The 25,639-nt window shown below is 40.0% G+C and overlaps 1 protein-coding gene across 4 annotated transcripts in view; it reads right to left on the bottom strand.

The window, feature by feature from the left end:
- The window catches only part of LOC26534583 (putative serine/threonine-protein kinase STE20-like), a 48,858-nt gene that overhangs the window by 22,468 nt on the left and 751 nt on the right, over positions 1 to 25,639 (bottom strand). For 2 of the 4 annotated variants that reach the window (XM_039371703.1, XM_015199039.2), the window contains exon 2: positions 9,664 to 10,092. In XM_039371703.1, coding sequence (XP_039227637.1) covers positions 9,664 to 10,092 — 429 coding nt within the window. Of the gene's footprint in view, positions 1 to 9,663; positions 10,093 to 11,758; positions 11,871 to 12,195; positions 12,260 to 25,639 lie in introns of those variants that run through there. The other 2 variants (XM_039371705.2, XM_039371704.2) reach the window with 2 other exon arrangements.

Here is a 25,639-nt window from a genome sequence, read left to right as displayed (position 1 = left end):
TGGATGATCTTATCTCCGGCTCCGGCACGGTAAAGGATGCTATCAGCATAATGCAGCAGACGGCTGGCATTCTTGCAAAGGGCAAGCTCAAGCTAAGGAAATGGTGCTCTAACATTCCGCTTGTGCTGGAGGGTATGCCCGCCGAGGACAAGGAGTCATTCATGAAGTTTGAAGATGGTAGCGATTTCACCACAACTTTAGATCTCGCTTGGGATCCCGTCTCCGACCAGCTATTGTCTTCGTTCTCTGCCTTTCAGTCGCCATTGAGACCATCCAAGATGGTTACCAAGGCCGTGAACAGATGCATCAGATGTTTGCGGATTAAGCCGCGGCTGATAGAGCACATAATGGCGGACCTTCCCAAGGAGCGCTTGAAAGGATCTCACGCTTTTGAGGTTGCTGGTATAGACTTCTGTGGACCCTTCTTTCACAAGTCGGATACTCGCAACAAGCCCGCGGTTAAATGCTACGTCTGCGTACTTATATGCTTTGCAACCAAGGCAGTGCACCTGGAGCTGATCAAGGATCTCTCGACAGTTGCGTTTCTGTGCGGACTCAAGAGGTTCATATGCACCCGGCGGAAGCCGAAGCAAATTTGGTCAGACATCGCCACCAACTTTGTCGGCGCCAAAAATGAACTTCTGGAACTTCAAAGGTTATTTCTCAGCAGCGAGCATCAAGGCTCCGTTCAGAATTTTTGCCTTTCGGAGACGATTGACTGGCGGTTCATCCCTATACGGTCGCCCCATTTCGGTAGACTTTGGGAAGCAGCGGTGAAAACGGCCAAACATCATTTCTATCGCGCTGTGGGTACGGCGGTTCTGAACTTCGACGAGCTGAGGACGCTGGTGTGCCACATCTCGACAGTTATTAACTCCAGACCTTTAGTTCCCATTTCAGAGAACCCTGCCGATCTGGAAGTCCTCACTCCGGCGCATTTTCTCAATGGTGGTCCGCCTTCTTCGGTTGACGAGCCAGATATAACGGGCCTAAACTATAATCGGCTTGACTCTTGGTAGCGCATCTCCTTTCTTCAGCAAATGGCGCGCCCCTAAGCCTGGCGTAGCCGTCGACAACGTCGTTCTTGTTAAGGACGAGAATCTACCCCAAATGATTTTTCCCCTTGAGGACTCTGTTGGAAGCCAAGCTTCCAATGGGGGGAGGATGTTGGGTCATGCAGCCGGCCAAACTGTGTAGTAGACTAATCTCATACTCGTAATATTGTAAGCCGAAGTAGTCAGTGGTAGCAGTTGCGATGACCATAGTGCAAACCGCTGTTCTCGCACGCATTTATCTGTACGGCGCTCATTCCTTGTTTTCTTTGTTATCTACCTACGTTAAGCTTGGGCGCTGCATTTCGGCTGTCTGTCCCGCCAATTGTCACTTCTTTGTTTTTCGGCAAAGACTCAACTTGTACATTCGATATAGCTCTTTGTCGGCCCTGGCTGCCGTAAACAATTCGCAAAATAAACAGTATCGGAAAATAAACAAACTTTCTTCGGCTATTTATTATTCGCAACAGCTATTGAAAAAGCTCAATAGCTAAACAAGGATTGTTATTGTATTTTAGTGTGCGATCTGTGACAGTTCAGCGACGACTGACTCGTCATTTATCCAGCACGTGTGTGTATACTATTTACATTCGCGACTCTTATAATTAGTTCTTACATTCTAATATTGCAATGGGGCTTATACTACTATACTTATATACAATTACTAGTACTACTACTACTACAGTATTGTATTTGTTGAACTAACTTAGCTAGGTTCCGAGACACAGTTGCTTCTGTGCCTTGCTATAAAATAAAAACCCCATTTTTATACCCTTACATAGAAAATATTGATTTTGGTCAGAAGCTTGTAACGCAGTGAAGAAGAAATTTTCGATCTAATGATACCATTTTTGATACTTTATATTAAATATTGATACTCAATGGCACGCAGTGTCGATATACCCTTGCCCATTTGTTCGTCCAAATTTTAATGCTATATATCTTTCCAAAAAGACTTCACTTTATGGCAGGTAGTATATAAGTATATTACAAGCCACCACAGAAATAATGAAAAAATAAAATATTACCTAAGAACATTTAATGCTGGTTTTTAATTGATCAAAATGGGACAGCTATCACTGTGCTCAGCAGTCTAGTTGTTTTAAAATAACGAGAAATACGAGAAATTAAGAGAAACAGCGGCAAAAGTGTAGGCGAAAACAAGAGAGAACGCTATAGTCGAGTTCCCCGACTATCTGATACCCGTTACTCAGCTAGTGGAAGGGAAAAGGAGAGTCTTAAACACAGTTTTTGGCGGTTTGTAGGCGTTATAGTGGGCGTGGCAGAACGTTTCTTGGCAAATCGATAGAAATTTACAAGACCAATATAAAAATGAAAAAATATCAAACCATTTTTCAAAAGTGTGGGCGTATCAGCTTTGGGCGGTTTGAGGGCGTTAGAGTGGGCGTGGCAAAAAGTTTTTTTGGCAATTCGATAGAAAATTACAAGACTAATAAAAAAGTGAAAAAATTTCAAAACATTTTTCAAAAGTGTGGGCGTGGCAGTTTTGGGCGGTTTGAGGGCGTTAGAATGGGCGTGGCAACTTAATCTCAACTTTCTAGCTTTAGTAGTTCCTGAGATCTCGACGTTCATACGGACGGACAGACGGACGGACATGGCCAGATCGACTCGGCTATTGATCCTGATCAAGAATATATATACTTTATATGGTCGGAAACGCTTCCTTCTGCCTGTTACATACTTTTCAACGAATCTAGTATACCCTTTTACTCTACGAGTAACGGGTATAAATAGTGTTTTTCTCGAAATAAAAAAATGTAGCTTCACCGTTTTGGGAAAACCTCATGGTATGTAGAAAACAAAATATATAAAATGTACTTATTGGATACGATTTTAAGGCACTCGAAAGTCAACTTCATTAGGGTTTTGAGATTGCAATGCAGTAAACGATGTGTGAAAAAAGTCATGAAATTCGAATATCCGATATTTAGTTATATTTAGGTTAATCAAAACAAAAAAAGTATAAAAATCAAAATAAAAGCTGGAATTCAAATCAACAAGCAATAATCAACGAGAAGATATATAAACTGGGGCTGCTTAGACTACTGATTGAAAAATCTGTACCAAGAGTGCGCTTTACCTTGAACCAAATAAGGGAAGAAAAGTTCATAAAGACGATAGATCTGAAGTCGAGGTACGAGCAAATTCCGACGAAAAGAGAAGGGCAACAATACACAGAATTTTTGGACCAAAATAATAAAAAGCGGTGTGCTGGCGAATAAGCATACGCTGCGGGTGTGACTGCAGCGAAGTGACAACGTGGGATTCGGCTAAGCGTTGGGTCGGCAGTCGAGTTTCGGCAGCTGAGCGGAGTCAATATTCAATTCTAAAATTGTATTTAATTATAGAAAATAAAACTAACTAAGAATTCAAGCAAGTCAAAGCGTTTATTTTTGATACGATCGAAACTTAAAGAATGCAGGGAGTTATTCCAGATAGTATTATCAACTGACTTAACTGGCGCCCGAACAGTTGAGACAACGAAAGTAGGCCCACGTTTGTTGGATTGTGTAAAAACCCGTAGGCAATCCCAAAACGGACACCTACAGGCCACCGTAACCAGTGCACGATTTCCCTCAAGGCAATCCAAGAAGGCAATCAATACAAAATGTGGTACAACATGATGGGCTTCGTTATGGTCTTGCAAACAAATTTTGGCCCAAAAAACATTAAACGCCGGCCGCAAAACGTACGACAAAAAAATACAGTGTCTTGAATTCACCTTTCCTGAATAATAAAACAAATGATTTTCTTCTATCCCGCTAGAATGCACATATTGTAAGGAGTACCACCTACTTGGCGATGAACCCTTAAATTACACTGAAACAATGAAGATAACCACGACAAAACATAACGCACCAAGTACCAACACGGGTGATTGAAACGTATCTTTTTCAATTCCAATTTAAAGGGGATAGCTCTTGATCTTTTATGATAACAATTATTACCACTTTACAAAAACACTCCGTTACTGCTGTTGTTTCCAATTTTTGTAGGTGATTAAGATATTTAATATTTAAACTAGACATGGAGGAAATTAAAAAAACCCTTACCCAACTCAATACCACTTCTAGATATGGACCGCTCAGGTGGCTAGTATCAGAGACGATGTTAGCAAGGTTAGCGATAGGGTAGTTACCCCGGAAGAGGACTTTGGATCCATAGAGGTAGATAACCACCTTTCGCTGATTTTAAGGAATTTAAGGAATGGAAGTCAAGCCGGGGAGGTCGTGCACGCGTTGATTAAAACTTACAGAGATAGTGCTTTGGATGTCTTTATCCGCGGTGTCAATGGGGATTGTCCAAGTGTTAAATGATTTGCAATCCAACAATTTTTCCGGAGACATACTCCTGTTGCATTGAATTGCAGAATGTTGTCTCTAGGGTGGGAACTAATCCTATTGCAATTACGTTCCCTCTTTCTTCCCAACCTTACCTATCTCCGGGTGCTTCCCGATTTCCATGCCCATTTCAATTGCACGACAGGCAACCAATGATCCGGGATCCTATAATCCGGGATCGGGAGGAGGCTATTAGAATGTTTGGTGCACAACACTCCTGAACTACTTGCGAACGCTAGAAATATAATTATACCACACTTCAACCCAGAAACTCGAAGTGAATGGCCAAGTCGAAAAGTTTCACTCCACCTTTTTGGAAATCTACAGGTGTTTAAAATACGACTTAACAACCTTCAAGGATGCTGTAATAGTCCAAATTCAAGTAGACCGATATAATACTTCTGTTAAATTACAATTTTAATAAAGAAAGGCATGAACCTGACACCTACGATCCAGGCGAGAAAGTTCACATAGCTATTGGCAGATTAAACCCGAGGAGAAGGCGCGGTTCGGGACCGAAGAGTACTTGGAGAACAACACGTTAACAATTAAAACAAAGTCCTGAAAAATGTTAAGGAAGTGAAGCAAGAAATCAGGGCTCACCCTTCTCACCGTTTTAAAAGAAAATAGGCGATACATTTCACTAGCGCAAGTGCGAAAGTGGAACTTCGAAGGAGAAATTTCAACACGGACCGGTTTTGGCGGTTTTGTGGGCCTTAGTATGGGCGTGGCAAATAAATTTTCGGCAAATCAAAAGAAATTTGCAAGGCTAAAACATTTCTAAAAAGTGTGCGCGTGGTAGCTTTGGATGGTTTTTGGGAACTAGGGTGGGCGTGGCAAAGTTGTTTTTAGCAAATCTATAGAAATTTACAAGACTAACAAAAAAAAAAAAAACCAAACAATTTTCAAACGTGTCGGCGTGGCAGTTTTGGGCGGTTTGTGGCCGTGGCAGCATGGGTCAGAAAACTTGCGCTGCGTCTATGCCTCTGGAGTCTGCTTGCTAAATCTCAACTTTCAAGTTTTTAAATCTCGACGTTCATATGGACAGACAGACGGACATGGCCAGATCGAGTCAGCTATTGATCCTGATCCAGAACATATATACTTTATATGGTCGGAAACGCTTCATTTTGCTTGGTACATACTTTTCAACGACTCTAGTATACCCTATTACTCTACGAGTAACGGGTATAAATATGGAATATGAAACTTAACAAGTAACAAACGAGCACCACATAAACACCCAAAAACATTAAGACCTCCAAATAACACATTTTTTTTTCGTTCTCATTTGCGTAGTGGAAGCCGCCCACATCTACAAGTACGAAGGACCGATAGTCCCGCTTCAGAACGGCGATATATGGAGAATCAAGAGCGTCTTCACGTCGTTGACCTGGGAAACATATGGAGGAAATCGCTGAAGAAGGCGCTACCTTGGCAAGCGGCAACAACCTATACAGAGTCAGAAACTGATGGCCACGGATGAATAGGGGGATATCGATACGAATAATCCGAATCATCGAACAAGCAAACATTACATTGTCGCCAATGCCCTCTTATTAACGAGCTGCACCATTTTTAATGTGAAGATTCTTTAAGGTAACAGGTCAATTGAAAAATTCACCGGCCTAGCATAGTAAAAAATATTTTTTTTGGCAAAATTGCTTTTTTTATTCAACATAGTTTCCCTTAAGGAAATATTTCGATACCATTTTCGTAGTACGATTTCTCCTTTGCTTCAAAATAGACCTCAGTATCGGTAATCACCTCTTCATTAGACGAAAATTTCTTCCCAAAGAGCATTCTTTTGAGATTCGAGAACAGGGCATAGTCGCTGGGGGCCAGATTTGGAGACTGCGCTGATGCGGAAGCAATTCGAAACGCTATTCATGAATTGTTGCATTAATTTTCATGGCATGGTGCATTGCCTTATTGAAACAGCACTTTCTTTTTCTTCAATGTGGCGATTTCTTAGCGATTTCGTGCTTCAAACGGTCTAATAACCCTATGTAATAGTCACTGTGATTTTCCTCCTTTTTTAAGGTAATCAATAAAAGTTATTCCTCGTCGTTGTTATTGATCAAAAGTGAAATCGCGCGGCACCCACTTTGCACAGAGCTTTCTCATACCCAAAAATTCGTGAATCATACGATGTACACGGTCCGTTGATATCTGTAAAGTCCCAGTTTCATCATTCAATTTCAGTTTATGGTAATTCAATATAATTTTGCGGATTTCTTTTGATGTTTTCTTCGGTAACAACCTATTTTGGGCGTGCGCTGCGTTCATCGTCGTTGGCGCTTATATTACTACTACTAAACTTAGCATTGATTTGATGATTTTCCTTGGGCTGTATCCGGAAACTTATTATCAAGCCACGTTTTGGACAACTGTATTATTTCAGTTCAAAAAACAGTATTTTACCAACACGCTACATTTTTTTCATCCATTTTTTTCTTAATAACAAAAGTAGTTTTACTCAAAATGCTATAACTCAACAACTAACGACAAGTTATACTCGAACTGTTGCAAAATGTAATTGTAGGGCGTACTAAAAATCATTTACTAGGGCAAATAAATATGTAACAAGGATCTTTTTACAAACTATGGTTAGTAATGTAAAGCCCATTACATAAACTCCAAACTATGTCGATAAATCAATTAATCTTGGCAGTACATTCAACTAAACTCTCACTAGGCGCGACCATATAAGCCAAGCTGTTCCAAAAACTTGTAGATCGTTAAAGTCCGTTGATTATACTAAACTCTTAATATGCATAATAGATAGATAGAGGGTAGTTATATTCTACGCTGATAAATAAACAAAAAGTGTAGCGTCTTAAATTGTAGCCGTAAATTGTGTTGCAAGTTATGTGTTTAATACCCATTAAAATTTATAACCTTTTGCATGTGTTTTAACCAAGTGTCGAAGCATTTCTGATCGCTGCATCTCCAAAATATACATTCTGAACACATCAACCGCGTCTTCAGGTGCGAAGAAACTTGACCTTCCATTTTAATTTTTACGTACCGAAATTATTCGGTGACAGGACGATTCGGTCAGGCCTATACGGCGGATGTCTCATTAATTTGATGTTTTGAGTGCTTAAAAATGCAGATATTTAAGCCGATGTGTAGGATTCGCATTGACGTGATGAAGAGCGATCTGGCTTTGTCACTTGGTTTTCCTGATTTCTTGGAAAACAACTGCCAAACCAATGGTTGTGTACTACTCAGAATTAACTGTTCTGCGTTGTTCTAGTGGTAAGATTGCGACATGTCGTTTTTTCAAATGACGCTTCGAAGTGCGTCGTGCGCGAGCATTTTTTGTTGGATATGGCTCATCTCGAAACACCAATATAGTATAATGCTGTTTTCTTTAGGGCTCATAAGCGTTAAACCACGATTTATCCCTTTCACATTGTTGGAGCATTTCTTTCGACCAACCGACACGAGCATTCTTTTGAGCGATTGACAAATTGTCTTGGAGTGAACTACGAGTTCGGTTGAATTCACCAAACCACCGATTTGCACTGGTCTTCGATAGAGCTTCATCGCAAAAAAATTAATTGAAGTTGCATAGATGCGTTGTCGTTGAGTTAATCCGCGTCGAAAATTGTATAAAATAATTGCACGAACATGTTTAGGATTCAATTAAATTTTTTGTGAGAGATGAAACTTTTAAGTAACTGTAAACCATACAAATATGGATCGTATGCCAAAACGTTCTGAGAACTTTCTGAGTAATACCCTTAAGTATGTCGAGCTCTACGATAGAGCTTCCACTTGAAAGATTGCAACCCTAGGGTTGTCCATTCACGAAATAAAAAATCCAATTATGAATGCAAAATAAAACGAGAATGTATGCTGATATACCAAAAATGTAATTATTATAAAAAGAACTTGCGAATAAAAAATATTTCATTAACAAAAATTTCTTTCCAAAATGTTTCTAAGGCTCCTACATAATATAGTCTTCCGATTTTGAGCAAATTCAAACAGAAATTATATATTGCCTAGAAACTGAATTAAATAAATCACTTTATTGCGACCTCCACCTCAATATGCACAATATTTAATACGAAGGACTAACACGGAGTTTGCAAGGGTTGCATCGTACCTTTATACGATTATCGATTTAAAGCATGGCTGTGGTGAACCCATTTAATTTTTGGTTTAGTTCAGTTCGGCGTTTAAAATTGAAATATTGATACGGTCCGATATCTTTTGTCGCTTTGCCGGGTCAATAGATCATCACCATATGCGATTGGTGGAGCCGGCTGCGCTCCAAAATTTCTTTATTTTGAATTATTATCAGACCATCTTGAGCAGAAGACGATCCTAAGGGACGACATATTTTTTAGTTTTTGTAAACTTATTTGCCATATAATTTGGCGAAGCACCACCGATTCAAACTTAGGAGTAGGTATTTCGTGGTCTAATCCAAGCAGAATCCTCGGTTTCGCGTTACTGTAGAGCTTTACCGGGTGCCGTGCACTCGCCTTAAAGTTTTTCTGACAGACTAATATTTTTCCGCAAATTTATAAGCTCACCACCTCAGTGACTTACCGTATGTATAAGGTCATCGAACAGAAGGTGGTGACGCCATGTCTGCCATCCGTAGACATTGCAGCACCTGTCTCTCTTACAGAACCGTCCATTCTTCCATGCATAGAAAACAGATCCGATTTTTTTGTATAATTAATTCGGAAAGTAGTATAAGCATCGCCTTTCACTAAATGTTGCTCATTACATATTGGGCACATCTTTAATCTATACATGTACCGGTCTACGAATTGTGCGTATAGCCAAAGTTCTGCCCCCCAAGTTCCACTCAATATTGGCGGTAACTGTTCATTAAATAATAGCGTCACAGACTAACATAAATAAGGCGCACGAGCTTTGCCTAAGGGCGCATTATTCAAAAATGGGAATGAACCATTCAATGTTTTAAACCCGCGTCCGGTTAGCAGGCACAACGCAAAACGAAAATGGCGATTCTTGTAGTTTCTACCGCTTCACCAGAATATTATCCACTGTGATAAAAACAAAGAACGGCAAGAAAAAGAAATAGAGGAGCGGATAATTTTTCTGAGATGCACGAGTTAAACGATGCCATGCCTGCAAGCTAACATTAGCCAATTTCTATCGATATACCAAAAATATATTTTACGCTATCTAAGGCTCCACCAAGCAAAGGCTCTCAGATCCCTGCCGTATTTGACTATTAGCAATATGATACAAATTACCTTGATTTTCCAATAAGCTGTTTTTATTCAGTAGCAAGTGCGGACTTCCACGTACTTTTTCAATATACATGTATGTTAATTCTGTGTCTTTGAAGGGTTGAAAACCGTTTGCCAGTTCACAACAAGTAATTCCGATGGAATAAATATCTATTTTTTCAGTGTAACCAGAAAGGTTTTGATATAAAACTTCTGGAGCTGTCCAATACAACGCTTTTTCTATTCCCACCGTTGATCCATATATGAATGTTTTTTTTTCTCCTTGACTAATAAAACTTTGACAGTAACTAAAATTTGATATAACAGCTTTTTTGGGGCTTAAAAGTATGTACTTAGCCCTTATAGATCCATGAATATAATGCTCATGGTGAATATAGGTAAGCGCTGATAAGACATCCTTCAAAATGAGTGCAATTACAACCTCCGGAAAACCTGAAAAATAATTAGTGCCATTAAATATAAATTTGCATGTATCGTTACATTAATAATAAATAAAAAAAAACTCGTAAAACTTTTTCAATGAGAGAGCTTCTAAATGAAAGCGCGGAACGGAAGGGGAGCGAAGTCCTTGCTGGGCGTAGCGCAATGTATGATCAATGTCAACAAGATGTTGAATATAGTAAGGCAGTTCGAGTAGAACTATTGAAAAGATGTTACATTGCGACCCGCTGCGCTGTGAAGGAAATCAAGAAAGAAATAAAAATGGCGGATCAACATGGCCTTTCTTATTAAACATATATAATAATATATTAAACGGTGGTATTACTGCTGTCTTTAGTAGTTTGACTGACCTGTTTTTTTAGCATTTTATATTGATAGTGTATAAAAAAACTAATTTAAAATAATAGTCTTTAAAATGAGAATATGCCAAGGAAATTTGCTTATGTCAAGGAAAATAAAAAACCCGAAGTTTGCCGATAATCATAATTTTTCAATCGTGCATATTCGGGTACGAGCCGAAACCTATTTTGCCTACACGCAGTTTCTATAAAAATACTAGCATTTTTTAAATATATATTAATTTAGAATGTCCTATCATCAAAATTATACATTTTAACATACTCGTAATTATATAAGTTATAAAACAATATTTATTGTCGAGTTCCCCAACTATCTGCTACCCGGTACTCAGCTAGTGGATGTGCGTATAAGACATTGACAATTGACAGTTTTTGGCGGTTTGTGCGCGTTAGAGTGTGCATGGCATTGTGGGTCAATAAACTGCGTCTATGTCTCTGGAAACTGTATGCTTAATCTGAACTTTCTAGCTTCTATAGTTCCAGAGATCTCGACATTCATACGGACAGATAGACGGACATGGCATGATCGACGGTTCCTTCTGCCTGTCGCATACATTTCAACGAATCTAATATACTCTTTTTCCTACGAGCAACGGATATAACTTGCATCGTTACAGTCAATGGTGATTACTATTGAGCCATGATTACTTTATTACTAACTTCTTCATTCCTGAGTTGATCAATTATGATGTCCAGGAGCTGAGGTTCCAACAAAGCGGCGCACAGTGGCGCCTTAGGTACTTTAGGGTTACAAAAATCATAACTTGAACCAATTTGAGTCAATTTTTTGGATCTATTTTTAACTTTTTTTTTTTCAAATAATTCATCTTATTCTACAATATTTTACTTCATTTAATATTTTTGAAGAATAATTAATCATAATACATTCATTTAAATTATTACAAAGTCAGGTTTTGAAAAACAAGCCGCCAATACAGGAAAAATTCGCAGCGACTGCGCTTGTAGCAGAATTTGCACTAAGCCGCGCATTTTTTACGCTGAGTTGGAAGTACCTTTTGCCGTGGAAATTCGTGGTGGGACTTTGGGGGACCCGAACTCTTTTGAATATGATAAAGAATATTCAAGAACAACACCTCATTCGGCAAACCCATAAGTCGGTGTAAGATCGCTTTCTTTATTCCATCAATATTGAAAAATATGTCAAAATTAGTACTTCGGTAAAACAGGTATGCCTGCACGTGCAAAGATTCTATTCTATTATTTTACCTTGGTTTTACCGAGATTTGATGACCCTTTCTATAGAGACCATAATCAAGTCGGTCGGTTAAATAATTTACCTAAATTTCCGAATTTTCCACAAAGAAAACCTGCTTCATAAGGTTTTGAGTTTTTCTGTTGGGTGTTGTAGAAGTTTGAAGGATAAGGTTGTTCCATGGAGTTATGTTGTTGTGCAGTTATTTTTTATACGTTTCTTTGGAACTTAGGAAAGTTTATGAGACAAGGTTTTTTATGATTGACGGGTAGTATGAATTATTGTTGGTACTGGTTCCTCACAAAGGGCGGAAAAAAATCAGATCAGAGCAGATACAAAATGCATCGGAAACTTATCAAATGCTTCGAGAGGCCTTTAAGGAGGAGTGCATTTCGAGATCTCAGTGTGAAAGGTGGCACAAGGCCTTCAAGGAGGGTCGAGAGGAGGTCACCGACGTTCCGGACGTCCAACAACAGCACGAATTGATGAAAATTGAAAAAACGAGAAACTTTGAGTTCAGACCGTCGGTTAAGCATCCGGGCAATCGCTGACATCCTAAACTTGTCAACATTTTTGCCAAGTCGCACACAAAACTTTATGGCGGACCGCTGTTCCAGCGAACGCTCCATCGCACAACAGAAAAAATGACTTCGCTCTACGACACGTCCTACCACTTCTACTGCTTAGAGCGAACTGAGACCGAGCGCGTTGGAATGGAGAGACTCCGCCCCAAATTTTCAGACAGGTCCGAGCGTGCTACGACAGGTAGTTACGTGACAATGAAACCATGCGCATTACTTTCATAACGCACCCTGTAGCATGTTTGCCAAGGTTTTTAGTGCAATCTTAACTGCTTTGTTTGTAGCTATTATCTCGCTGAAAAGAACTGAGGAGGAAGGGAGGAGGAGACAGTGGCCAGTGTGCTGGTTTGATAGTTGTGTTGGTAGCTTTATGTATATGTTTTTATTCGTGAAAAGAGGATATTGAGTTTCTGACATGTGTCTATTATTCGGTCTAAAGTGCTGGGGTATTTATATGTCTTATTGTGTGTTCTGACGAGATTTCTAAGGGGTGTGCCGTGGAGTGTAAGAGTTAACTGGAAAGTAATATAAGGTATATAATGGACGGTAATATATATGTATATGTACATATATAATCTTATATATAAAATTAAGGTGTCACACTGTTAGTAACCGAACTCCTCCGAAACTACTTGACAGATTTTGATGAAATTTGGAGAGTATATTCTGTAGGCTTGGCAATCGGCTAGCATCTACTTTTCGTACCCCTAAGGGTTGTCCACCCCTAACATTTTTTTATTTCGTTAAGTTTTTTTGTCAACATTTTGTTGTTTTCAATTTTTTTTCCATGTGGGATTAGAAAATGGGTATAACCGTTTGTATTTCGTCAAAATTTTTTTGTTTTCAATTTTTTTTTGCACCCTAAATTTTCTCCCTTCTATCAACAACCCCTATTTTTTACCGTCCATTTTCAACCTCTCAGCAAAATTTGAGACGGGAAAGGTCAGCCATGTTTCAGCTCCATCAAATGAGCTCTCAGCTGTTTGAACGTCGCCCATTTTTTAGCTCCCGCCAATGAGATCTCAGCTTCATTGACAGCTGGACTTACGTGGCGTGGGTCTCATCAGTGTAATTTAGACACATGTGTGCATAGCTCATGGCTTCTACAAATACTATATTTTGAACTATATATTAAACAAAAAGACGTTCATTTAAAATAAAAACAAGAGAGAACGCTATAGTCGAGTTCCCCGACTATCTGATACCCGTTACTCAGCTAGTGGAAGGGAAAAGGAGAGTCTTAAACACAGTTTTTGGCGGTTTGTAGGCGTTATAGTGGGCGTGGCAGAACTTTTTTGACAAATCGATAGAAATTTACAAGACCAATATAAAAATGAAAAAATATCAAAACATTTTTCAAAAGTGTGGGCGTATCAGCTTTGGGCGGTTTGAGGGCGTTAGAGTGGGCGTGGCAAAAAGTTTTTCCGCAAATCGATAGAAAATTACAAGACTAATACAAAAATGAAAAAATTTCAAAACATTTTTCAAAAGTGTGGGCGTGGCAGTTTTGGGCGGTTTGTGGGCGTTAGAGTGGGCGTGGCAACATGAATCGACAAACTTGCGCTGCTTCTATGTCCCTGGAGTTTGTATGCCTCATCTCAACTTTCGAGCTTTTGTAGTTCCTGAGATCTCGACGTTCATACGGACGGACAGACGGACATGGCCAGATCGACTCGACTATTGATCCTGATCAAGAATATATATACTTTATATGGTCGGAAACGCTTCCTTCTGCCTGTTATATACTTTTCAACGAATCTAGTATACCCTTTTACTCTACGAGTAACGGGTATAAAAAGAGAAAAGTTATAAATGCCATACATTAGTTCGTACACAGAGAATCAAAAAGCTTTTTTATGGTAAGTTTTTTGATTTCAAATATAATAGTGTTGTTTGAATTATAATAGTGCATAAAACAAAGGGGAGGGTGTTGCAAAATGGACAACATATGGAAAAAAGATATCATGATGTGCATACAAATTAATTTTACACGTTTTTACGATTTTTTAGGATAAAACGATTTGACAGAAACCATGTACAGCTATAAACATTGAGGTTGCATTACAACGGATTTTTAATTAGACCCATAAAAGGTAAGAAAATATTTTGGTTATTATTATTAAAATTATATAAACCTGAATTATCAAAATGTTTTCATTGAAAAATATAAAAATTGTTGACATTTAAAAGGGTTTTAAAATAAATGTCTTCTTCAACAATTTCGAAGTGGTCAATCGAGTTAAGTCGGTTTTCGATATTTTAAAGTGATTGCTCAATATAACAAACTCTAGGCAATATAGCAAGATGTTTACTGGAACAAATCTATACATCTTACTTTGATCTACAATACAGCTCTATATCAAAATATTCGTATTTATCATCATTGTTGAGATATTTTCTGAACAGTTACGCTAGGCACTATATTAATAGAGTGAAATTTTGTATTTATACCCGTTACTCGTAGAGTAAAAGGGTATACTAGATTCGTTGAAAAGTATGTAACGAGCAGAAGGAAGCGTTTCCGACCATATCATATAAAGTATATATATTCTTGATCAATAGTCGAGTCGATCTGGCCATGTCCGTCTGTCCGTCTGTCTGTCTGTCCGTCCGTATGAACGCTGAAACCTCAGGAACTACAAAAGCTAGAAAGTTGAGATTAGGAATACAGACTCCAGAGACATAGACGCAGCGCAAGTACGTCGATTCATGTTGACGCGCCCACTCTAACGACCGCAAACCGGCTAAAACTGCCACGCCCACACTTTTGAAAAATGTTTTAATATTTTATATTACTTGAATTATTATTACTATTACTATTATTATTTACTCTCGGGAGGTGCCATTCTCGGTAGAAGACCGTCTTAAAAGCAATGATTTCAGTCCAAACCACAAAGATGAGATCTTAGGCGTACAGCATGTACAGCGTGTTTCTGACTATATTTCTGGCTGTATAGACCTACAAACGATCAGCGGCGTCGTGACCATCATTATGCCATGGAAAGGATTGTGTCCAGCATCCCGCAGCTTCAATAAAGTACAGCGTGAAAGACGGAGCATATATGAGCAGTGAAGTGACAATAACAATAACAATCGACGATCAATTTGGCATGCAGACGCGTGAAGGGGAGGGAATGTGGCCAAAACATTGCCCGATCCTTTTACGATCAAGCTACAGCTTAGCTTGTGGGGTTGTGAGTCGATCCAGTACAGAGGGGATAGGGGAACTGACCAGAAAACGTAAAATCGACGCTGCCGACGTGCTAGGCTAAGGAGCCAGGTTGTTTGAAAGGTTCAAATCATTCCGGCTTTCTATGACTATTCTTGGTCGGGATGCAGATTCCGAACGTATCGGTCAAATAGCAGCCGGCTGTGGAGTCCGAAAGTATCAAACAGGCTTATTTTTTCGACGACTGGCGGGAGGGCCAATTGACGTATGGAATCTAATAAAATCTCCCCAGGAAAAAGTGCGCAAGTTCAAATATAGAAACTAGTAAAAGCTCCCCAGGAAAAGGTGGGTCTGTTCACTTTTGGAACCTAGTAAAAGTTCTCTAAGCAGTGGAAGACGGAGGCATGTTGGCCGGATGTAACCATATCAGTTACCGAACGAGTTTTTGACTGAAGAGACCCTTATTAATGGCACCCCAACATATTTATTTTATAAAAAAAATCTTGTGCCCAGTAACGTTCATTGTAAATCGTTTCATATATTTAGCTGTATACCAGGAGAATATTCAAAATAATTTCTCAAATAAAAAAACCCAAATACATAAATGAAGGGGGCAAAAAATAAAGTGATATTTTAATCCTCCGTTGAGAGAGTAACCCGATCACGCACGTAAAAAGAGGGCTGGACATCTGACAGACTACAATGAATGAAGCAGCCGGAGGAATGGATTTACCACTAGGACCTCCTAGGGGTCGCTCCAGAATGTCTCCGCGGTACCAGGCAAATTCGGAAAACCGGTCGGATGCTACCGACAGGCGGAAAAGAGAACTCATAGATTTGGGGAAGCAAAGTAGAGATACGTTATTGGAAATGAGCGCTTAAATAATCGCTCTGATGAAGAAAGTGGCTGAGTAACATGCCGCACTAACCTTTACGAAGCAACCATGTTACCGCCGTAATTTAAATTCAACCGCCAACTAGGCCAAAAAGACGTAACCCTGAAAACTTTGGTAAAAGTGTTACCCATGATCTGCGGTTATTGGATAGGGCAACACTTGTTCGACACTTGAGGAAACACTGGCGAAGGAGAAGAAACAAAGTTTTTTAAAGCTGCTCGCTTGCATAAAATAAATTAAATAAAAAATAAGTGACTGCTACAAAAGGTTGTTTCTTATTGCTCTCCCTAGGCCCAAATCAATTAGTGCCTCAACATTTCTTTAAAAAACTTTGTTAGTACTTAATATTAAGCGCAATTAAAAGTGACGCCAACCATTTGTGAAATTCACACGGAACACACGCATACCTATAAGCCAAGATACACACGTACACGTATGAAGGCTATGTATGTGTAGAATTCTGTTGAAGTAGATCACGACGAAGAAACCGACCTCGAAAATGGAGAGAGATGTAACTCTTTGCGGTTCATGCAATAAGAACCGACTATCCAGCGGCGTCCAAAACTGGGTGCAGTGCGACGTATGCAAGGCATGGTACCAGTTCGCCTGCGTTGGAGTCGATGCCTCTATTGCACAGTCACAATGGACGTGCGACTTGTGCAAACTTGTCGACGATACCCCTTCCACCTCACAGCAAGCCGCTTTACAACGCAACGAACTGACAAATACCTTGCCGAAAGATGGCGACATAATACAAACCGAATCCAATCCCAATAAGCCAGCTGAGACATCATATATTCCATGCTCAAAAAACTTGATGATAGAGATGCTAGAAGAGACACGCCAAGTGGAAAAGAAATATATCGAGCAGAAATATGCAATACTTGCACAGTAGCAGGGGACACAGGAAAGACACATCCTATCATTTGGACCAACTGCATCCCAACTAGCAGCAAGGCAAATATTACCAGCGGATCTGCCGACTTTTAATGGCAACCCAGCAGACTGGCCAATTTTCATAAGCATGTACGAGAACAGCTGCTCGGTAGCTGGATTTTCAGACGCTGAAAACATGCTTCGTCTCCAGAAGTGTCTCAAAGGGAAAGCCTACGAATTGGTTCGTGATAAGCTGCTACTGCCGGCACTCGTCCCGGAGGGGCGACCGGAACAGATCCTCGACCGGCTCATCGACAAAATACGTAAAATTAGTATACACAAAGATAGATTGGAGTCCCTAATCGACTTTGCGATGGCAGTGCGCGACGCGTGCGCCACAATGGAGGCCTGTAACCTGTACGCACATCTTGACAACCCAATGCTTCTGCGCGAGCTTGTTGACAAGTTGCCCACTCAGCATAAATTAAGCTGGGCCATGCATCCACGCAGTGCTTCTATCCCTGTCGTAAAATCATTTAGCGACTGGATATACAATTTAGCAGAAGCAGCCTCCACAGTCATACCTGCACAAAATTCATGGAGCGTGAATACCCACACGCACTTATCAACCGGAGGAATGTGTGAGTCCGAAGACGATCAGAAGAAGGACGACGCCAAACCGAACCCTTCATGCGTCATGTGCAACTCCACCGAACATTACGCCGCCCAATGCGAGAAATTTAAAAGTTTGCCTGTTCCGGAGCGACATCATATAATCAACGACGCCAAGGCCTGCTACAGATGCCTAAAGATGCACCGTCGCAAATGTTTCTCAAAACGCGATTGCGGCGTTGATAACTGTCAATCAAAACACCACCCTCTCCTTCACAGGGAAGCTCCTAAACCCGAACTCGTCAGTACCCACCATCAAGAAACTGGCCTCGATGAATCATACTTTCGAATCCTGCCGGTAACACTATATGGGAGCGGAGCAAAGGTCGACACGTATGCGTTTTTGGACGAGGGCTCATCTGTAACACTTATCGATGAAGGAATTCTGAAGCTCCTCAAGGTTCCTGTGTCCTCTGAACCACTTTGTCTGCAGTGGACCGGAGACACCACCCGTACGGAGGAAATGTCTCTCAAAGCCCAGGTAAAAATATCGGAGATGGGGAGTGGAAGAAAACTGTGGCAACATTCGTGCTATACATTGAAAGAATACGTGCCAAATGTCTCGGAAATCAACTACCGACAACGTTAGACCCGGAAATCATAAATAGAGCAAAATCGTGGCTATATAAACAGGCGCAATCCAGGGTGTATTCAGCTGAAATAACCGCTCTAAAAAATAATTCAGCCATTGACAAGTCAAGCTCGTTGATTGCCCTGAACGTTTACCTGGGCGAAGACGGCGTACTACGCATTCAGGGAAGAAACGATAACATAAATCCTGACAACGCCATCGTTCTGTCAAAGAACTCCCAAATCGCATTTTTAATTACAAAATATTACCATGAAAAATCACATCACATGATGCACGAGTCAACGATAAATCGTATTCGAAACGACTTCTACGTACCTCGTCTACGAGTGCTGTATAAAACAGTTCGAAAGGCTTGTCAACTGTGCAAAATTGCCACCGCCAGCCCCGAAGTACCTCAAATGGCTCCATTACCAGTCGCCCGACTAGCCTGCTTCGAGAGGCCCTTTACATACACGGGAGTCGACTACTTCGGTCCCATACTGGTCAACGTTGGCAGGCACAAGGAAAAACGGTGGGGAGTCCTCTTTACCTGCCTGACGCTGAGAGCCGTACACATAGAAGTAGCCCACAAACTCGATGTAAGCTCATGCATTATGTGTCTGCGGAATTTTATGACACGTCGCGGGACTCCAAAAGAAATCTTTTCTGACAATGGCACAAACTTTAAAGCCACGGAGAAAATGGTGAAAGAAGAACTTCAAAAGATCGACTTTGATGAAATCACCATAAAATACGAAGCAATTAAGTGGCACTTCAACCCGCCTGCAGCACCTCATATGGGAGGCGCATGGGAACGACTAGTCCGATCGGTCAAAACTGTTTTGAAAGCAATCTGCCCAACAAACAACTTCAACGACGAAACTCTTCAAACCGCCCTTATGGAAGCGGAAAGTATCATCAATTCCAGACCACTAACCTTTGTCTCTTTAGATTCAGCCGACGACGAAGCACTCACCCCGAATCATTTACTTCTGGGATCGACGAACGGCTATAAGCGTATGGCAGATGGCAATACCGATCTAAGGCTGCGTTGGCAACAAACTCAGTTATTCGCAGACAAATTCTGGAATCGCTGGGTTAAGGAATTTACCCCAAGTTTAACCAGACGCAGCAAGTGGTTTACCAAACGTCCCCCAATAGCTATCGGTGATGTCGTTATCGTTGTCGACGATCAACTGCCGAGGAACATGTGGCCAAAAGGACGTATTACTGACGTAGTGATGGCCAAAGATGGACAAGTACGCAGAGCTACAATATGGACACCAAAAGGCATCATGGTCCGCCCAGTGGCCAAGATTGCTGTCCTGGACGTCGGTTTAAAAATTGGTGAAGATCAGAAGGACGTTCACGGGGGGGGGAATGTTACCGCCGTAATTTAAATTCAACCGCCAACTAGGCCAAAAAGACGTAACCCTGAAAACTTTGGTAAAAGTGTTACCCATGATCTGCGGTTATTGGATAGGGCAACACTTGTTCGACACTTGAGGAAACACTGGCGAAGGAGAAGAAACAAAGTTTTTTAAAGCTGCTCGCTTGCATAAAATAAATTAAATAAAAAATAAGTGACTGCTACAAAAGGTTGTTTCTTATTGCTCTCCCTAGGCCCAAATCAATTAGTGCCTCAACAAACCAAGAATGGCAACACCGCCTGGACTACCGAGAATACCCACAAATAGCTTTCTAAGGCATTAAGACATCCCGACACCAAAACAAGTGTCGCAAGAGTGTTTTAACAGCTAGTTGCATCGGTTGAGGGAGCCCAGACGACACTTTTATTCCGTGTGGAACGCTTACAAGAATTATATGGAAGAAGTCGACAGCAAGTTTTTCGAGAATTCTATAGTCTGCTGGCAGGCGCAGCTAGAAAATTGTATTAGAAGCTAATAAAATATCGAGCTGAAGATTACGATTTTGACTACTATTCACTCCCTAGGAAAATTAAACTTCCACAACTTGATGTGACTTAGTGAAGGTCAAAAAATTTATAGAGAGGAAGGAGGGTATAACGAGTCCTTCAGCGATTACGTCTCCGACATGTACAACATGCACTTTAAATTTTAACACAAGTTCGCTGAGAAAAATTTTTAGAACTTTTAACGGATAACATGAACTCCCAAATGGGTGGTTTACTGTTGAAGTCTGAAAAAAGATCTCCCGCAAAACTTACAAAGGAGGGGTTCAGAGTGAATCGATGGTTGAAACACCATGGAAAACCGATACGAAATAGACCCGTAAATAAGATTCAACGCTCAGACGTGCAAGAAGGTATTCCCGATGGTGTCCTTCTGGAAGAATTCCAACGAAAGCCGCGAGTCCAACAGAACAGAGCCTGAGTGCAGAAACTCTTTGCACGATATGGTTTGCTAAGTGTGTGGATGCGTAGTGGATTTCTACCGCCAACAACCTGCGAACAAGAATCCATGCATGTCTTGATTCCATGAAGTCACTTGTCGTCAGGTAATGACGATAAACACACGGGATTTCCATGGAGTCCGCAATGCAAGTCCGGAAATTCGTCATTATTGTATTAAAAAAGGGGCAGAAGCATTCTTGAGTAACAGATCACACCCGATAACGTCTGTCCTTACATAAATACTATAAGTTTAACTTGAGAAGGCAAAATCGGCAGCATGTGTTACTGGAATAGGCTATTGACTTTCCAACTTTGTAGACACAGGTTCCCTGATGTTCCCACATGTTGTCTAGTTCCATACTCTCAATTTCCTGCCAAAAGGTTTTCATCGACCGATATCGCTCACCATTCGCGGTGACGGCCACACCATTATCGTTTTCGAAAAAAATATGCCCAAAATCCGAATCAAACCTCGTGTGGATTGGTATCATCCCAAATACGGCAATTTTGTTTGTTGACATATTCATTTATCCAGAAATGCGCCTCGCAAAATCGGCATAAACTTCCAGCTGCTGTAAGGCCCAGTCAGCGAAGACACGGCGCTGTCTATGGTTATTAACCTTAAGCTCCTGAGTCAGCTGGATATTGTACAGGTGCAACGTTCCACCAATTTCCGCCAATTTGTCGTCTAAGAAAGGATGATTACCTGCGACGCAGAATTGACTGTCACGCACAGCGGCGATATTCTCAGCAGATCTCACGTTACGTTGACGCACGGGAATCGGCTTATTGCTTACTGATCCGGTTAACTCGAATTAGTCCACCAATCGACGGATAGTCGACTCGGCAGGACCATCATTGCGACTGTAAAACGGGTGAAGTGCGCTAAACGTTGCTCGAAATGAGGACCCATTTTCATAAAACAAAACATAAAAAAAAGTGCTGCTGGACACTGTAACCTGCCACCGTGGTTTAGGAGAACGGAATGAATATAACACACTGCATTTGACATCTGTCAATCAAACAACATGGCCGCTTTCAGGTTCGAGAGTCCCTATTGGATAACTCTTTATTACTCTCGCAGCTACACTTTGGCTTGGAGTTCTGTTGTTCACTGCAATCAATTCATCTCTTGCTTTCGCAGCCTACATATGCATGAGCATCGGTTATAAAAGAAATAAACAAAATTCGATTCAAATTCGCTACACAATAATAACGTTTTATTTTGGCAAATAAAGCTAAAAAAAAAAAAAAAAAGATTATTACCTCAAGGATATTTTTGCAAATTGTGGAGTTAGGGTGGCCAAATATATTTTTATCGATTGAAATTGGGATGACAAATAATAAAATAAAAAAAAATATCTAAACATTTTAATGTTTGGGTGTAGCAGTTCTGAACAGCTTGTTTGAGATAGATTGGGCGCGGCAACGTTCTAAAACAAACTCTCACAGCCTTGCCTTTTTGGCTTTTATAGATCACAGCGTTCATACGGACGGATATGGGCAGATTCCCTCGGCGAGTTATCCTGATCAAAAATAAATATACTTCGTACCTACTACCTGTAACATACTTTTCTACGAAATAGTTGGTTTACTATAAACAGTGAATTTGAAATTTTGGGCTTACGGATGCTAACAAACCGTGATGAAAATGTTTTAAAAGGGTGGAGAGAGAGTTAGACACCATTTTCTGAACGATGAAAATTTTTAAAGTGCTATATAAGATAAGATATATAACCAAGATGTTCATCATCTTGAAAGCAAAAACCAATTTAAAGAAAAAAGCTGAGCTAATGTCAATTGTGATAGTACTGTGAAGCTTCAGAATATGACCTCTATACAAATTATTGGCAAATTTTTCACAAGCGTAGCTTGGTTGGCCTACGCTTCACAATTGTTTGCAATAATAAATTGCAAAACAACCCGTTATAAACGATATATTTTTTCGACGGAGACATGAAGCTCCAACTTGCAAAAGACGGACCGAAGAGGAGTAAGCTCTCTGCCAGGTCCCCTGCCCTCAAGGGAAGACTCCGCGGGATAAATAAGTTAGCGCTATAAACTTGTTCGTAAGAACCGAAAACAAGCGCAGTTGGCTCAATAAATAATCATTTTGTATTAACGTTCTAATGTGTTAATTTACATAAGTAGCTGGAATAATAAAAACGAAAAATAAATTTTAAAAATATATAATAAAAAACGTTTTTGAAATACGTTTTGATTTTTTAAATTTATTTGAAAATTTATTTTATTCTGCCACCAAACAGCCTTGACTTGCCACTTTCTATCGGTATACCAAAAACATATTGGCCACGCTTCCGCCGAAAAATGTCACATTCAAAATTTTGGAAATATGTTTTTTTATGCCAATTTTAATTTACATGTATTTCTCATTCGTACTTCCAATAGCTGAGTAACGGGAAATAGATAGTCGAGGAGCTATATTATTAAATTATTTTTTGTTGTTTTGAATCATACATCGTGTAACTCATTAAAAACCAGATTTCATTTGATTTTATTTCGACTACAGCTGCCGGAAAATAACTGCATAGTTAATAGAAAAAAAATGGAGGTTCGTTGCTTTTAATCATTGTAAGTCAATAATTCAAGAAGTGTTACGTACACCCTATTTGTCAGATCATAAGACTTTGAATATAAAAGCAGCAATAATCTAAAGCAGGGAAAGGGGTACAGCCAGACGGAATGCAACAAAGAAAATGCCGTTCGACAATAAACGAGTGTCCGATAACCAGTTCAGCAGCGGGCACAGTTCATTAACAGGGTATTGACTCTCAAAATATGAAAATATGACTCCTAGGTGGGAACACGATGACCGGAGTAGTCCAAAAAAAAGCTCTAAGCCAGTAATAAACAGCCTCGATAAACGGCCTCGATAAACTGTTCAATTCCCCATTCCCGAGAGGCTTACTCCCGGGAGGTGCCATTCTCGGGAGATCAATTCTCCGGAAGCCATTCTCGGGAGGTCTATTCTCGGGCGGTGTCATTCTCGGGAGAAGACCGTCTTAAGAGCCAAGGAGTTCGGTCCAAGTAAAGTGTCGAGAAGAGCAAAGATCCTGCGCAAAATCCTAGGACACCAGGTCTTGAACTGGAATTATCAAAGGCCGGCAAAAGGAATCCTCCTGAAGGAAGACCTACAACCCAAAGAGATATAAAATAAGTCTCAAGGTATCCGCCAAGCTCCAAGGCACCCTACAACAATGTGGAAGTCATCAACTACAAGGACGATAGCCTAGGCGTACAGCATACCCTTGATTTCATCGCGGTGTTGGTGTTTCTGGCAATATGAAATTAGTAAAGATTTACAAGCGATCAGTGCAGCGGCGTCGTGACCATCACCATACACTGGAAAGGATTGTATCCAGCACTACGCAGCCTCAATAGTGCAGAAGCGTAGTTATTATTACTCAGAAGAAGCTCTTCAATGGCCATATTCAAACAATATGTTTTCAAGAAAATCCTGACTTAATCGATTGCGGTAGTCAGTAAGCACCAGTTGAAGAGTGGAGAATGCTCGTTAAATCAACCTGTTTTAAAATAAGAAACTAAATTTATTAAATTATTTTACCATATTCATTTACCTGAGTTGACGGAACGGCAAAACACACATTACTAACTACATGTAGCTCCTGATCTGTACAATTTTAAATCCTATTGTCAATCCTTTGATATGATAGTTTGTGACTGAAATTTTGTATATACATACGTCAACTGAACTTTGAATTCCTGATTGAACGTCTCGCGAAAATATAATTCTAACCCTTCGTCTTTTTCATCAGACAAAAAGTTGTCCATTTGATTAATGGTGGAATTCGGAGTTCAGCACATATTGCAGAAGGGTTGACTGTATACATATATCCCAAATAAATTTCAAATGACTTATTGCGTATCTTTTTTGTCGCGATAACAGTATATGTATGTTGCGGGGATACAAAAACAGGCAAGAAACTACGAATTTTGTATTTAACAATGTTTTTCTTTGTATTTTTATTGAATTGAAAATTTTATTTCTAATCAATTTCGTTAAAATGTGTTTTGATTCCTTTTCTTTTTTTCGTAGATATGGTTTAAACCGTTGGGCGTAAGAAGTACTATATTGTAATTGTTCCTCTTCAAATTGTTAAATCGTTTTTTGCCAGGGATTGAAAACATTGCAATGTTTTAATAAAATCCAAAAACGTGGCATATAGAATGAAGTTCTCTTCATTCATAATTGACTAACGCTGCTTGCATTTGAGCGACAGCGACCAAAATAAACAACTTAACTATCAGATACCCGTTACTCAGCTAGTAAAAGTGCGAAGGAGAAATTTCAATACTGACCGTTTTTGATGGTTTGTGGGCGTTAGAGTGGGCGCGGAGAAAGTGTTTTGGTCAAATCAAGAGATATTTACAAAACTCACAAAAATGTGAAAAAATATCAAAACATTTTCCAAAAGTGTGGGCGTGGCAATTTTGTGCGTTTTGTGGGTGTTTAGGTGGGCGTGACAAAAAATTATTTGGCAAAACGATAAAAATGTACAAGACTAATACAAAAATGAAAAAATATCAAAACATTTTTTAAAAATGTGGTTGTGGCAGCTTTGTCTGTCTCTGGAGTCTGTATAATTAATCTCAACTTTTTAGCTTTTGTAGTTCCTGAGATCTCGACGTTCATACGGACAGACAGGCGGACAGACGGACATGGCCAAATCGACTCGGCTATTGATCCTGATCAAGAATATATATACTTTATATGGTCGGAAACGCTTCCTTCTGCCTGTTACATACTTTTCAACGAATCTAGTAAACCCTTTTACTCTACGAGTA

This window comes from Drosophila yakuba, chromosome 2L (assembly GCF_016746365.2).
Source record: "Drosophila yakuba strain Tai18E2 chromosome 2L, Prin_Dyak_Tai18E2_2.1, whole genome shotgun sequence".
Lineage (NCBI taxonomy): Eukaryota > Metazoa > Arthropoda > Insecta > Diptera > Drosophilidae > Drosophila > Drosophila yakuba.
Note: the sequence above shows the minus strand (reverse complement) of the source record. Positions and strands in the feature narration are given on the sequence as shown.